This window comes from Rattus norvegicus, chromosome 10 (genome assembly GCF_021556685.1).
Source record: "Rattus norvegicus strain SHRSP/BbbUtx chromosome 10, alternate assembly SHRSP_T2T, whole genome shotgun sequence".
In the NCBI taxonomy this organism is placed as follows: Eukaryota; Metazoa; Chordata; class Mammalia; order Rodentia; family Muridae; genus Rattus; species Rattus norvegicus.
Window position 1 is genome coordinate 84,792,417 of NC_141543.1, and position 15,136 is coordinate 84,807,552.

The following is a 15,136-nucleotide window of genomic DNA, read 5'->3' on the forward strand; positions in this document are numbered from 1 at the left end:
ATGAAATGTGGGTTTTGTTTCCATGTTTATCCTTGCTAAAATGTCCCTAATACTCACTGCGTGTTGGTTAGATCTAAATGATAGCTATATGCATATTTGCACTGTTTGTTAAGCAAAGGAAGAATTATACAGTTGCATGTGCTCTGCCTTTCAACAGTATGTTGTTTCTTCTGCTGCTACTATATATAGTGTATTCACTTTTCTGTCTCTGGGCTATTGAGTTATTCTCAAGAGGAACCAAAGTAAGATGAATTGCCATCTCTCAAAAGATTATTCATTAAAATTTGTAAGTAAGGTATCAGAAGTGCTAGCTGAATATTCAGGAGTCAGATCTTAGTGAGGTCAAGGTCAGCGTAGTCTATCTAAAGAACAAGTTCCAGTGATACCCTGTCTCAAAAATACAAAAAGTTGTTAAAAATTTAAAAAAGATATCCTATGGCTGGGTTTGCTGCATATTTGTTAATCTTGTTATGTAGAATACAGTCTATGCTGGCCTCAAACTCAAGATCCTCTTACTTCAGCCTCTAGAATGCTGGGACTATAGGCATGAGTGAGCTAACAGGCTTGGACTGGGAGAGGAGTCATTAATTTTTAAAGAAACCTTCATAACTAAAAATCAGTGTTCAGAGGCTGGAAGTGTAACCCAGCAGTGGAGTGCTATATATTCAAAACTAAATTCAGTCCCCAACACCATTAAAATAATGATGATGATGATGATGATGGCCATGATGGCTTCACACGCTATAATCCTAACACTTGTGAGGCTAAATGGGAAGATCAAAAATTTGCCAGTTTGGGGAGCCTAGCAAAGAACCCTGACTTAGACTTTAAACGTGGTACTGGGAGTGAGAGCTGAAAGCTCATGGGGGAGAACACTTGCCTAGTATGCCCAGGCCTAGGCCCCAATTTTAGTACAAGGGGTAAGGGGCAGAGAAAAAGAGGGAAATAAGTAATTATTTCAGAATTTCGGAGTACAGTTAGTTTTATATTTCACATGCAGTCCTCCTTCATGCAAATATATATCCCAAAACATTCATCCAAATGTATGTTTCAAAGCCCTACCTTGGATGCCTCAAACCACAGAAAGTACTAAACTACACTTTATGCAGATACATATACACTGTGGAGGAGCTGTATACACACGCTATGATCCCAGCCCTCTGGATATAGGAGTAGGAAAATCACAAATTCAAGACCATATTGGGCTAAATAGGCAGACTCTGTCATGTTGAGTATTATACCTCAAAATATACAAGAAATAAGTTCATTTCTATAGACATTGACACAAAAGTGAATATTTAATCCCAAGAAAAATTCTAATTACGTTAGTGAACACTGTTTCTTGAACATTTCATTGGAGATCATCCACTGTGCAATATGCAGCTTTGTTCCATTTCTAAGCATGCCTCAATGAACAGTATACTTTAAAAATTGAAATTAGGATTGAGGGGTGTAGCCAGTGGTAGAGTATGTGCCTAACATATGCAAGACCCTAGAACCATACGCACCAAAAAAGTTAATCTTTTTCAGGACTCTGTTACCATTGTCGTGTGTCTTACAGTGCTGGGGTCCATCACCTCATGTGCTAGGCCAGCACTCTACCCTTGCGGTCCACCTAGCCTTCCATGGTTTCATCTTCATAGGTGTTGAAGAGATGACGGTGTCTTAGCTGTAAAGTTGATAGAGCGTGAAGATGAACAGCCGGTGCACTCCAGAAGACGTGGTAACGCCCGTGCATTTCTGTCTGTCTCACAGTGACCGCGTCACAGCTGAAGGAGGAGCTGCTAGATGGAGAGGAGTATAGCTTCCTTCACGGAGCATCTGACCAAGAGAGCAATGGCTCTGCCACCGTCTACATCAAACAGGAGCCATAGGCGACTCAGCAGCTGTGGGTGGAAGGGGCTGTTTACAGGACTGATCTGTAGTCGGCCCGCCGCAGAGCAGGCCATTCTACTGGGACATTTTGCTAAATACAGAAAAGTTCAGTTCCAGATTTTTCAGGTGGGGGGGAAACTATTTTGGTGGGGGGACAATTTTTCAATTTATAAAGACGGACAATTTTTGTGTTGTATTTGAAGCTTTTGAAAGAATTTTGTAATATTTTCCAAGTTTGGATTTATGTGCATTGTTAACAAGAACTGAAATTATAACTTTTTTGGTAAGATAAAAGTTTAGGTAGCAGGATTGAAGGAAATGATTAAGAAGGATATAGTTGTAAATGCAAATGAACTGTCATTACAAATGAACCTTCTTGGTACCTGTTGGGAGATTTTTGGATTTTAGAGTTAGGCCAGTCACATCTCCAGCTTCCTTTGCTGCGAAAATATGCAACTGAACCCCTCACAGAGGGCTCATCACCATGTAGATCACGGAAGGGGTCATTAATTGTGCTCGCTGACATTTTATTGCAGCCCGTTTAACTGTTTGTACAGAAATTTTTTCATTCTGGTAAAAATTTATTTGGAGTTGTATATGAAACTAGGAGAACTCTGGATACTTTTTTATGCTCTCCTTCACATAAAAATGATTAAAATTTTCTAACACTAAAGTGTTAAACTGGAATGGTTGACAAAATACACAGGATCTCAGTCTACATAAAGGGTTGGGGGAAATTAATATTTTCCTAAGTTTATTCTGTTTTCCTTGCTAGAAAACATCCCACTGAAGGGATGTTCTTACCAGACCTCTGCCACGTCCTCCATTTGTGAGAGCAGCCACCCCTAAAGCAGACACCGTTCTGAACTCACGAAAGACTCAGACGGGAATGTCGGCAGCCATTCCAGCTCCACTCTTAACTGTCCTGAATTTGTTAGAAACTGATCTGAAAGAAAATTTGTCTTAAAATTCCATATACACGCACACACGCACGCACGCACACACACACAACGAATTGTCTTTAATTATAGTCAGAATTTTTTCTAACAATAACTGATTTGGACCATTTTAAACATTCCCTGTTCTAAAGTTCATGCGGCTTCCTTTAAGAAGTAGGACAAAAGGGTAAATTTGTGACAGGTTTGCTCTCTGCGCTTCCTAACCTACAGAATTGTGACTGAATCAGAGAGCTCTAGCATTTACCAGTGAGGTTCATAAACTAAACTCTCAGGAATTCATTGCATCTGTTCTAGAAGTGCTTCTGGGTCTGAGTCTGGCCTCTTCAGAGTGGTAATACTGCCCATTTCCTCTGGAAAATAGGCAGGGCTAATGAGAAATTAATCAAAATGATTAACCTCTTTCGCCCGTTAGCCTATGGAATGCTTTAAAAAAAAAAAAAAAAAGAAAAGAAAAAAATGGTAATGGAAACCCCAGGAGACATTTTAGGTAAGATTTTTGTTTGACTTTTAAATGCATAGAACATTAAAAACCAGCAATTTATTTTCTAAAATATTGCTCTACTTTTGGGAATAATAGCATTGGTAATATGCACAGGTTTACCTCATTCTATGCAAGAGGGGTTAATAACATAAGGTTTTGTAGTAGCTACTGGAAGTAAAATGTGTTACTTTTTAGTGTAAAAATGTATGGAATCGCATGTCACCATTTTTTAATACTGACTCTGGGGGCTAAATGCAGATCATCACATCAATGCAAGTTGATTCTTGTGTCAAATATATGTGAATTCAGCTGTAAAATTACTGGATATTTATCTTAAACAACAGTGCTGAGAGGGACCTACTGTAAATGTGACATCCTCACACTTCCCCAATCTTTGACTTTGAAGGATCTTCCCAGAAGCTTAAAGCCTAGACGAGGTCCAAAGCAAAGGTCATAGCAGTCTTTATTCTCAGGCTCAGCGGATTACGCCCAGGACTGTGCTTCCGAGGCACCAGTGCAAGAAGCCTGTAGTATGTATGGGGTGCTCTCATGCCTTGCTGTAGGAGCTCTCCAGGGAACTAACTCACTCGACGCCAGGAAGGATGTGATTGAAGCCAGCCAGTCCTGGTAATTAGTTCTGTGAAATGCTCATTTGTAGCCAGGTTTTACAAGCTTCCAATTCTACACCAAAACCAGGCTTGGCATGTTTAGAATTCCCCGCCTACATTCATAAAGTGTCTATGTTCACTAATAGATCGGTAAGGACTTGCTAGAGTCCAAACAGAATCCGAAGCCCTCTTCTTCGTTAAGACCCTCACTCCTGCTGCTAACACAGAGCGTTAACCAGAGGAGGCGTCCATCGTAGCCATACTTCCTGTCGTCCTACAACTCAGTAGCCCGTTCTCTTTCACAGTTGAACATGTGCTGCTGACCTTGGGTTTGTTTGTGTTTTCCTGTTAGAAGCCTGGGAACTCTGAGTAGTCTAACCTTTTTAACCTTTTTCCTTGCTGTGTATGAGGAAAGCTAAGCCGTTATCAGCTTCTTATTCTGCGGATACTAACACGGGTTTTCAGTGTTTGTTTGTTTTTATTATTAATTAATTTTGTGTGATGTGAATACCCTCGCCCGTCAATATTTGTATTATGGTGCTATATATTTGGTAATGATCCTTTAATATTGGGGAGGGATTTTAAAAATACTGTGATTAAACTGGGTATCTTCCTTTGATTTTCATATTTTAAATAAAGCCACAGTCATTTATACAAAAACAAACAAAAAAAGCATCTGTCCCTGGGCAAACCTTTCAAGGACAGAGGCCAAAGTAAAGTACATAAGGTTTTTACATTGTTTCTGTGTTCGTTTGATATATAGAACAATATCTGGACAAATTTAATCTTTTATTTTCTGGTAACTTGTGATCATTGAGGAAGTGTTTGAAGCTTTCTCATGGAATGTATATAATGTCGTGAAAAATTCAGAGAAATTTATGTTCCTTTCATTTTTACCAAAATGCAAATTTTCAGCATGGATGTGAAAAGCATTAAAATTATAACTTTGTGTACAAGATGAAAATAATTCACTAAATTTGCCCTTTTTTTACACAAAATAAAATGTTAAAGTTAAGCTTTATTTTATCAATTTTCAACATTTATTTTGTTTACTGGGTAACATGGGTGGATATGCCATGGCGTACATGTGGAGGTGACTGGCAGATGTCCGTTTTCTTATTCCACGGGCAGGTCCTGGAGTAGAACTCAGGTTGTCATTGTATGAGTTTGTGTGTCTGTGTGTAGTTCAAAGTACAACTTTTCTTTCACTGTGGGATCAGGATTGAACTAGTCAAGCTTATCCTATGTACTCTGGCCTCTCTCAGAGGCCACATGCAATGAAGGCAGTTATGCCACAGGTGGTAGAAAGGACTGGGTACTCAGGGGACCCTTCTCACCCCTGGGGGGTGGAGTATAAATAATCAACACTAGATCTGGAGAAATTCTTTTGCAAGGGGGCACAACTAAACTCCCCATGCTGACAGTTACTCTGCTCAAAGACAATAGAAAGTAAAGCAAGAGTGAGCACATGTGAGGGACTTGGCACTGACTGGCCGGGAACAAGAGGGTACAGGTGAATGAGAAGAAGCAGCATTTGAGCCTAGTGTTTATGGCTAGCCAGGAATAGGACCACAACACAAAGCAGAAGCAAGGTATGTGCCATTTGTGGAGAAAGTCACTTTGTCTAGAACATTGTGCTTTGGGGTTCATGCTCAGTGGGTGACTGTGTCAAGTGCTGGGCATCCAACCCAGGGCTTCAGGTACAGGAGGCAACTTGAACACTTAATACCAGATGTGTGGAGTTTCTCCCCACACCAAGCAGAACTCAGTAGACATCAGCTAGGTGTCTTCAAAATTAGATACCTGGAAAGTAGCATTAGACCTCAAACAAAACCTAAGGACTCTAGAATGGGCATAGTAAGACTCTGCCTCTTAAAATAGAAAAGCGGGTCGGGGTCAGGGTGAGGGGTCACAGGGAGATGGCTTAGCAGGTAAAGGCACTTGCCACCTAACCTAACAATTGACTTTGGTCCCCGGGACCCACCCACATGGTGAAAGGAGAGAACCCGTTCTGAAAGCTGCCCTATGGCTCCTACACCTTCAAGATGGGGTGTGTGTGTGTGCCTTATAAAGGGTCAATGGATTGAAGATAGAGGTAAAGCATAGGCAGAAAAATGGATGGCCACCAAAGCCTGTCCTTTGGGCTTTCTCAGAATATTACCTAGATATGATTGGTCACATCTTTGGCCACTGGTGACAATTCATCCTTTAGTTCGTGTTCCTCTTCCCCCTTTTAGGATGTCCAGGGGCTCCCCTCCCCATCCTTTCAGCATACAAAGACTTTTTTCATCAAAGGAGTTGGTAGTGTTTAGGAACTGTGCACAGACAGGCAAATGACAAGATCCTGTGTTGGTTACATCATTGTCAGTGTTTCAGTGTAGAATATTGGGGTCAGGAGAGATGGTTCAGCTAAGGGCCAGGGTTCAGATCCCAGCACCACGTGCAGCTCACAATGTAAAAGGATCCAGGATGATAACCCTCTAGTAAGCAATTGGACTTTAGACAAAGCACCTATATACATTAAATATTTTCTTAGCTGGGATGACAGTTTTCATCAGCTTTTAAGGTCTCAGGTAGGTCTCATAAAACCCTCCTGGCACAGCCTCCTGAGTTCAAGACTGCAGATGTGAGCCACCAAGCCTAGGTTCTGTCAATTTCTAAATAGTCCACACAAACCTGACACAGCTATGTCAGTCTAAGAAGATTAGCCCTAAAAGTGGAACTACAGACTGCTTTTAGCCTTCCAAGAAAGCATACCAAATAATCCATGCTGGTGAGTGATGAGGCTAAACAAGCTTCTTTTCCAGGGATGCTTGGGAGGCAGAGGAAGGTGGATTCTTCTGAGTTTAAGGATAGCCTAGCCTACAAAGCAAGTTCCAGGACAGCCAGGACTAACTAAACTCAGAGAAACCCTGTCTCAAAAGGTTGGGGACAGGGGGACGGGGATAATCTACTAAGTAGCCCACACTGGTGATGAGCCTAGAAAAACAATCTCACCCCAGAAGGCTAGAATGGTGGACTATCCATTAAGAGCACATACTGTTCTTCCAGAAGACCCAAAAGTTTGGCTCCCAGCACCCAAAGTGGGCTGCTCTCAACCACCAGTCTCCAGCTTGAGACCAGCACACCAGTATGTTGTTAGCGCATATTCTACCTCAGTCGGTGACTGAGCATGCTTGCTACTTTTGCAAAAGACCCAGGTTTGGTACCCAGCACTCATGGCAGCTGACATCATTAATGCACTTCTGGGTAATCAGGCACCACTTCTGACTACCAAATACTAGGCCCACTCGTGCATGCAAGCAGAACAACTACAGGCAACCTGAGGGAGGGAACAAGGCTGCAGGGATACAAGAGTACAAGTTTCAGGCCAGGAGTACATCAGCTGCTCCTTTAATCCTTCATTCCAACAGTGTCCTTTTACATCTGTCTTTAGACTTTCTCCGAATCAACGAAGACATAATCTGGCCTACTTCACTAAGTTTTCACACACACACATCTTGCAGAAATATACATTTCTCTATTAGCTATGCTAGTAGAGAGGTTTATTTCTCTAAGCAAACAGTACCACACTCTGAACTCTCCCCTGCTACCTCCCCTCCATAGGTCATTTCTGAGGAGATCCAGATCGACTCTTGACAATAAATAGAACTACTTCATTTAATGCCATTATAGCCTCGAAACAAAACCACTAACACTGCACACCCAGTTCCAAAGTCTTTATTGTTTTAGAAAAGATGGTCCATCCAGTCAGTGGGATGAAGAGCTGTGTCCAGGAACCCCATCAGTAGTGCTGAAAAGGACTCTGGTTTCTCCGCGTCTACTCATACACCCAGTCATGGGCACAAGACTTATAGTCAATCAGTTCTTCGGGCTTAAACCATAGACCGATCTCTTTCTCGGCACTCTCCACTGAATCACTGCCGTGAATGATGTTCCTAAGAAAGAAAGCCAGAGTGTTCACTTGATGACAGCATGGGGCAGACACTGCAGACCTTTGCAACTGACAATAGTTACATTCCCCCAAGTGTCCCAAAACCGACTGTAGGACTGACGCAGAACTCAATCCTAGAATGCTTGCCTGGACTACATAAGGCCTTACGCTCAATCTTCAGTAAGGCAAATAATAAAACATTGAACTAAAGTCCATTAGGATGGGTCTAGAGCCTGCTCAGCAGTTAGGAGCACTTGTTGCTCTTGCAGAGGACCCAGGTTTGGGTCCACCTGGTAGCTCACAACCGTGTGTGTAACTTCAGTGGCAGAACACCTCATAACCTCTTCTGACCTCTGCAGACTGGGCACACATCATATATGCAAGAAAAACACTAGGGAAAAAAAAAAACTTTTAAGAATTCCAAAAAAGGGGCTGGAGAGATGGCTCAGTGGTTAAGAGCACTGACTGCTCTTCCAGAGGTCATGAGTTCAATTCCCAGCAACCACATGGTGGCTCCCAACCATCTGTAATGAGATCTGGTGCCCTCTTCTGGCCTGCAGTCACATATGCAGGCAGAATGCTGTACATAAAATAAATAAATAAATCTTAAAAAGAAACAAACACAGATCTTTAAAAAAAAAAAAAAGAATTCCAAAAAAGGGGGTTTGGGGATTTAGCTCAGTGGTAGAGCACTTGCCTAGGAAGCGCAAGGCCCTGGGTTCAGTCCCCAGCTCTGAAAAAAAAAAGAATTCCAAAAAAGGACAAAGTTATAAAGGTGCTCAAATAAAAAGAGCTTAGTATTTATAACCCAAGATTGCTACTGCTCAAAAAGGTCCAAAAAAAAGCAAAAACCAGAAGTGGGCAATGCCAGTTTGGAGCCAGTCCTGCTGCCAATTCAGAGGTGCCTGGAAATGTAATGGGATTCAGGTGTACAACACCCACACTTAAGAGTTTTTAGGAAGTTTTATTGTTTAGTTTTTCCAGTCAGGTCAGTCTTACTATGTAGCTCTGGCTGTTCCAGAACTCACTATATACCTCCCTCTGCCTGGGAGATCAAGTTTTAGGCCACCAGGCCTGGCTTTCATTTTCTTAGAAGTGATTTACAAATCAAAGCATACCATCCGTGCTTATTAGGAACAATGCCTTTATTCCGTTTGATTCTACAAAGTTTGAGTAGAAACTACAGCTAAGGGAATCAGAGGGTTAGGTGTCCTATCCATACACACAGTAACAAATCGGATGAGGTTGAAACCCTGTTTCCCACACAGGAACCCTCACATGCAGCTCGGCAGTGTCTCAATTGCGGTTTTTAAGCAATCATTCTTATATTAAGTTCAGGTTTTACAAACCTTGGGATATGTCCAAAGCATCATATACTCCACTTAGAGTTAAAGGATCATTGCCCACACACACACACACACACACACACACACACACACACACACACACACACAGACACCTTACCTGCCAACTTGAATGCAGAAATCCACACACACACACACACACACACACACACACACACACACACACACAGACACCTTACCTGCCAACTTGAATGCAGAAATCCCCACGAATGGTGCCTGGCTTCGAATCAGCTGGATTGGTCTCCCCCAGCATCACTCGGCCTGTTTTCACCACATTGAGCCCCTCCCAGACCTTTAACGGACAAAAGACAATTACTGAGACAGAACCATTAGGAACACACACTCCTACTCATCCATGGTAACAGCAGTGTATGGCATTGTGGTCAGATGACCCCTGCTGAGAGCAAGAGCCTATGTTTTAAATTCGTAAGGAGGACACAGGAAGACTACTTGACAAAAACAAGGAAGAGAGGACAAAGTCTGGGGACAGATCTAGGATCAGTGCCAAGGACCTAAGGACCTACCTGGGAAGGCAAGAGATAGCAAGGGTTAATATAAGCGAGAAACTAAAGGACCAGTCTGGGAACAGGAAGTGCTCTAAGACAATTTCAGTGCCTCCTTGCAGTCTGCCATCATTCCCATGGGGACATCAAAGCCACCCAGAAGGCACTGCACTGGTAGTGCAAGGCCAGAGAACTCTGGCATCTCATAAAATCTAGGAAACAAATATGGTCAGAAAGTACTCGTGGGAAACAGTCAGTGCTCCCACGAAAGCAGACTAGCCCTACCAAGATTAGCCTTAAGCTCTTTTCTTAACTCTGTGTGTGTACGCACATGCACATGGCAGTACTGGTGCCTACAGAGGCCAGAGGTGCCAGGTTCCTGAAGCAGGAGTGGTGGGAGTCAGCTTGGGTGGGTGCCAAGAACCTTAACTCCCAGCCCAAAGTTCTAAAATCTGATTTCCTTTTCTTTCACCTTCCAAACACAGCTAACTCCAGTCGATGTACAACCCCAATACTAAAGAGGTAAACAGAGGAGTCCCAAGCCAGTCTGGGCCACAAGACAAAAGCCAGTCCCAAAAGAGAAAGAGTAATCCCACCCCACCCCCACCTCAGTCCTTCACAAGCACTCACCATGGCCACCACAGGCCCTGAGTTCATGTACTTCACCAGCCCCGGGAAGAAAGGACGGTCTTTCAGGTCAATATAGTGCTGCTTCAGGTGTTCCTCAGAAGCCTGGCAGACAGGATCCCATTAGCAAACAGACTTAGATAAGGCTGTAGCCCACCCCGGGGGTGGGCTTGCCAACAAAGCAGGTTCTCAATTCCAGGTCTGGTATTTCGGTAAATTCACAAGAATCCATACCATGAAACTGACACTGATGTGGCAGAAAAACAAACTATAGGGGTCATAAAGACAATATGAGCCGGGACCATAGCTCAGTGGTCAATTGCTTGCCTAACGTGCAAAAGGCCTTGGGCTCGGTCTCCAGCACCAGTTTTGAAAAGGAGGAGGACTCCGTGCAGGAAGCCTGTGAGGACCGAGTACAAGCGTGCAGCCCTGAATCTCCAGACCTTCCCAACCAAAGGTGAACCGTAAGACAGACAAGACCCTGGAAACTCACTGGCCAGCTGCCCTGGAGTGTGTATGCTGCAGTGAGCAAGAGACTATCTCGAGATGGTCGGACCAACGCTCACACATAAACACAGCGTTTACGAAATGAGCTGAGCATGACAGCTCATGCCTACATTCCCAGCACTTGGGAGACACAGGCAGGGGGAGCCCGAAGTTCAAGGCCAGCCTGGGACAGAGACCTTGTCTTAAAAATTAAGGATGGTGGCACATGCCTTTGGCCCAGCACTTGGGAGGCAGAAGCAGATGGATCTGATTTCAAGGCTAGCCTGGTCTATAGAACAAATTCCAAGACAGCCAGGGCTACAGAGAAACCCAGTCTAGAAAATCCAAAATAACGACTCTCTTACACAGTGATGTTAAGGATTTAACAGTATAGAAGTGGTTTGAGGCAAGAGTTGGAAAACGAAATGTTGGCTGAATGTGCCAGTGACCTCAGGCCCCCCTGGTCAACTGAATCATTTAAACGTTTCAAGACAACGAACTTTTAAGACGTGTATGAGTGATTTTTGCCTGCATCTGTGCCTGGCCCAGAGGCCAGAAGACATCAGGTCCCCTAGAACTGAAATTAGAGATGTCGGTGAGCCACTGTACAGTGCTAGGAACCAAACGCCTGACTTCAGCAGTCAGTGCTCAACGGCGGAGTCCCCTCTCCAGCCCCAGAAACAGAACATCTTTTTCTGTTTTGTTTTTGTGACAGTCTGTACAGCCCTGGCTGTCCTGGAACTCACTCTGTAGACCAGGCTGGCCTCAAACTCAGAGATCCACCTGCCTCTGCCTCCGCTGGGATCGAAGGTGTATGCCACTACACCCTGCTTTTTCTTGGCCTTGTTTGATTTTACAGTAATTGTGTCTGCCTGTTTGCCTGGCATGCGTATCTGGGGATCCTGTGCATCTCTCGTGTTCTGAGGCCAAAGAGGGCGACAGATCCCCTAAGGTTGGAGTTTCCATTCTGAGCAGTCCTATGAATATTGGGAATTGAACATGGCCACCCTCTAGAAGAGCAAAGTGCATTTCACCACAGAGCCTTCTCTCCAGCCCCAAAAACAAAACTGATGGCCTTTGTTTTATTTCAGTAGGTATTTAAACTTTAAAAGTAACCTTTTTTTTTTTTTTTTTAAGACTAGGTCTCATGGAGTCCAGGCTTGGCCTTAAACTCCTGATGTAGCCAAGGATGACCCAGATTCTCTTATCTCCACCTTCCTCAGGCTGAGATTAGAGCATGTGTCACCACACCCTGCTCTTTATGAGGGGCTGGGAATCCAACTCTAGACCCCGTGAACTACAGCTGGTGGCCACATAACTCGGAAAATAGTTACTATCCTATGCCAAGGAGAGATGCTGCCTCGCTGATCTGAAGTTTAGGCTAAAGCACAAAAGAACTGCAATTGTACAGGGTGGGTTCCAGGCTCTCTCCAATCCTTGTTGGCCCACAAGACACACAAGGAGACTGGGGCCCTTTTCAAGACCGACAGGGCCTGGGCAGGACCAAGAGGCACAGCGGGAGGAAAGCCAGGCCTGGGCACCGGACACCAGTCACGTTACCTCCACTTAACCTTCCCAAGGGCGTCAGTCCTCCCAGGCCGGGGAAAGGGCCAGAGGGCCACCAACGTCTGGTGAGGGGCGGAGGTCAAAAGGATTCTCGTGGGAGTGAAATCAGCCAGGAGGCCTGACTCGGACTCCAAAAGACGACGTGGACAAACTACTGGCGGGAGAACGAAACTCCGGCAACCCAACAGCAGAGGCGAAGGGGTAGGGGGCGAAGGGCGTTATTACCCGAAGGAACTTCATGGCCACCAGGCGGAACCCCTTCTGCTCGAATCGCTTGATGATCTCGCCCACCAGGCCGCGCTGCACGCCATCTGGCTTGATGGCAATGAAGGTACGCTCGAGGTTGGCCATGGTCCTGCAGAAGCAAGAAGTGTAGTCGATGAGGCCCGGACGACCCTAGCCGGCCCAGGAAGCCACGTGGGTTCCTGCCACTGCCGCCGCTGCGGAGGACACGTGGCTTTCCAGATATTTCTGCCCCACCCGGGAGGCCCAGAAAGGAGACCGCGGGAGCCTGAGGTGGGGTGATGTTGGGGCGGGGAGTGCATCCAAGCCTTACCGAAAGCTGGTGGGTCGGCTGGTGCCAGCGGAGAGCGAAGAGAGCAGAGACGAGAACGACCACCAGCCGGCGCGCGGAGAGGAGGGGCGCGGGGCGGGACGCGAGACGCCACACCCCGGAGGACCCCGCTGCCCAACCCGGGACGCTCAGCCTGCCTGATCTTGCCAGTCGTCTCTGTCCCCGCCCAAAAGCCCGCGGTGCACGCCCTCGCCTTGCAGGGCTTTGTACGGAGGGCTGTGAGGCAGGAAGTGATTTCTCCCCCACCCAAGTCGGCCAGCTCTTTGCTGCTCCATGCTTCAACGTGAGAGACCTAGTCCTGAATTCTTTATTCCAGAAGTCATCTGCATTCACCTTTCCCTGGGACTTCCGCGCTCAGCTGGACTCTCTGCTCTGGGGTACCCCGAATCTTTCCTATCTCTGAAATGCAGCCCTCTGTTCCTTCCTCTCAGCTTGAGCTCTTATGTCTTCCTCATCCAAAATGACAACTTCCCTAGGCGCCAAGTCTGTCTTCAGCCACACTACTCAGAAGGCCGTCTGTTCCTGTCTCAGAATGACTTTCAAATTCCTAAGATAACCCATGCCTTCTGACACTAGGGCCGCTCCCTTCTATCTGTCCCCTCGCCTACCTTTCCAGCCTCTAGAGGCTCTCGTTTGCCACCCGGAGACCGGATTCTTGCCCACAGAGCACTACCAGATGTCAGGCTACACACTTCAACCTGAGACTCCACTGGCGAGAGTCTAAATTTTGTAGAAGTTGACGGCCTGCCCAGGCTTCAGAGGAAATTCAAGGCCAACCTGGTCAATTTAGTACCTGAGACTATCTCAAACTAAGTAAAGCCAGGTGTGAGAGATGACACCTCTGTAATGCTGTCCTTTGGGTGGTGGAGGCAGAAGGATCTGGAAAGGACAACCACTGCTACACAGTTCAAAGTCGGCCTGGTCTGTCCCAAAATACACAAAATGAAGTGTTGGAGAGCCAGCTTTGCAGTTAAGAACACTTGCTGCTCTTCCAGAGACCAGAGTTCAAGTCCCACCCACACACTTCAGGTGGCTCACAACCGTAACTCCAGTTCCAGCCGATCTGATTGATGTCTCTCATCTGCAAGGACAAGCCCTTATGGCCCTTATGTGCCATACCCACACGCAACACCAACACAAACACACACACACACACACACACACACACACACACACACACACCACCCCTACACATATGATAAAAACAAATCTTTAAGAAATATATACAAAAAGAGGAGCTGGAGTGAGTTTGACCATAAACTGGGTATGGTGGTACATCCTTGGCTACACTACAATTAAAGACCAGCCTGGACTACACGAAAGTAGGGAGGATTGAAAATTGAGCTCTGTGGTAAGGTCCACTTGTGTAGCCTTGGTCCAACCTCCAGTACTCCAGATTGTATATTCTCAGGAGCTAAGCCTGTCAACTTGCAAACATTCTTTACCTCCTGTCTTCTTGGCAAGCCACCAGCACCCTAGAGGTCCCCCCAGTACCCACATCTGCTTCATTTCCATGTCCAGTCCCCTCTCCGACCCCCCAAAAAAAATCTTACAGTGCCTTGAGCACTCTGAACCAGCTGCTGCTGCTGCTGCTCCCGACTGGCTTAGAGCTTGAGCCCCGAACATCCCAGTAAAGAGGTTTAGAGCATTGCCCAAAGCACTGAGAATTAGCCAGGTGGGTCAGAATGCCTAAAACCTCCTCCAGCTCCATTCTATCAGCCCCGGCTAAAGACCTGCTCAGACTGAACAGCTCTCTGCTCTCTGACCTATGTTTTGAGGTAATAGACCTCATCCCATCTCGGTTCGATTCTTGATTGGTGTCATAGAGAACACATAGAGAGCTTGCCAGTCCATACAGAGACACAGGGAACTGTCAAAGCAGAGTATAGCCTCTTGAAACCAGGGTTAGAGTCACTTGAAATCACAGTGTTTCTTGGGAATTTTAAAAAAAGAAAGAAATTCTAGGCCCAAGTGCCCAGTTCCTTCATACAGGCTACAGGTTTTACAGTGGGCACTTGGGCCTAGAATTTCTTTCTTTCCTTTTTTAAGTTCCCACTCATGACCAGAGATGGGATGAGGTCTACTGACCTCAAAACTCAGGGTATCACCATTGTGGCTCCAGCCCAACTGGTCACCTAACTACTCGGGTGGATAACAGC

General features: G+C 45.5%; 2 protein-coding genes across 51 annotated transcripts in view; one reads left to right on the forward strand and one right to left on the reverse strand.

The window, feature by feature from the left end:
* Window positions 1-4,949, forward strand: part of Mbtd1 (mbt domain containing 1) — a 56,883-nt gene extending 51,934 nt beyond the window's left edge. For 31 of the 50 annotated variants that reach the window (XM_087574286.1, XM_087574294.1, XM_087574290.1 and 28 more), the window contains one exon: window positions 1,756-4,949. In XM_087574286.1, coding sequence (XP_087430412.1) covers window positions 1,756-1,874 — 119 coding nt within the window. In that variant the 3' untranslated portion in view covers window positions 1,875-4,949. 50 annotated transcript variants of the gene reach the window in all.
* A 2,678-nt stretch (window positions 4,950-7,627) lies between these two features.
* Window positions 7,628-13,040, reverse strand: Nme2 (NME/NM23 nucleoside diphosphate kinase 2). Its single transcript, NM_031833.3, is given in 5 exon segments — window positions 7,628-7,861; window positions 9,401-9,513; window positions 10,355-10,456; window positions 12,629-12,758; window positions 12,960-13,040. Coding segments are annotated over 4 exon segments (459 nt in total). The 5' UTR covers window positions 12,755-12,758; window positions 12,960-13,040; the 3' UTR covers window positions 7,628-7,743.
* Window positions 13,041-15,136: the final 2,096 nt, after the last annotated feature.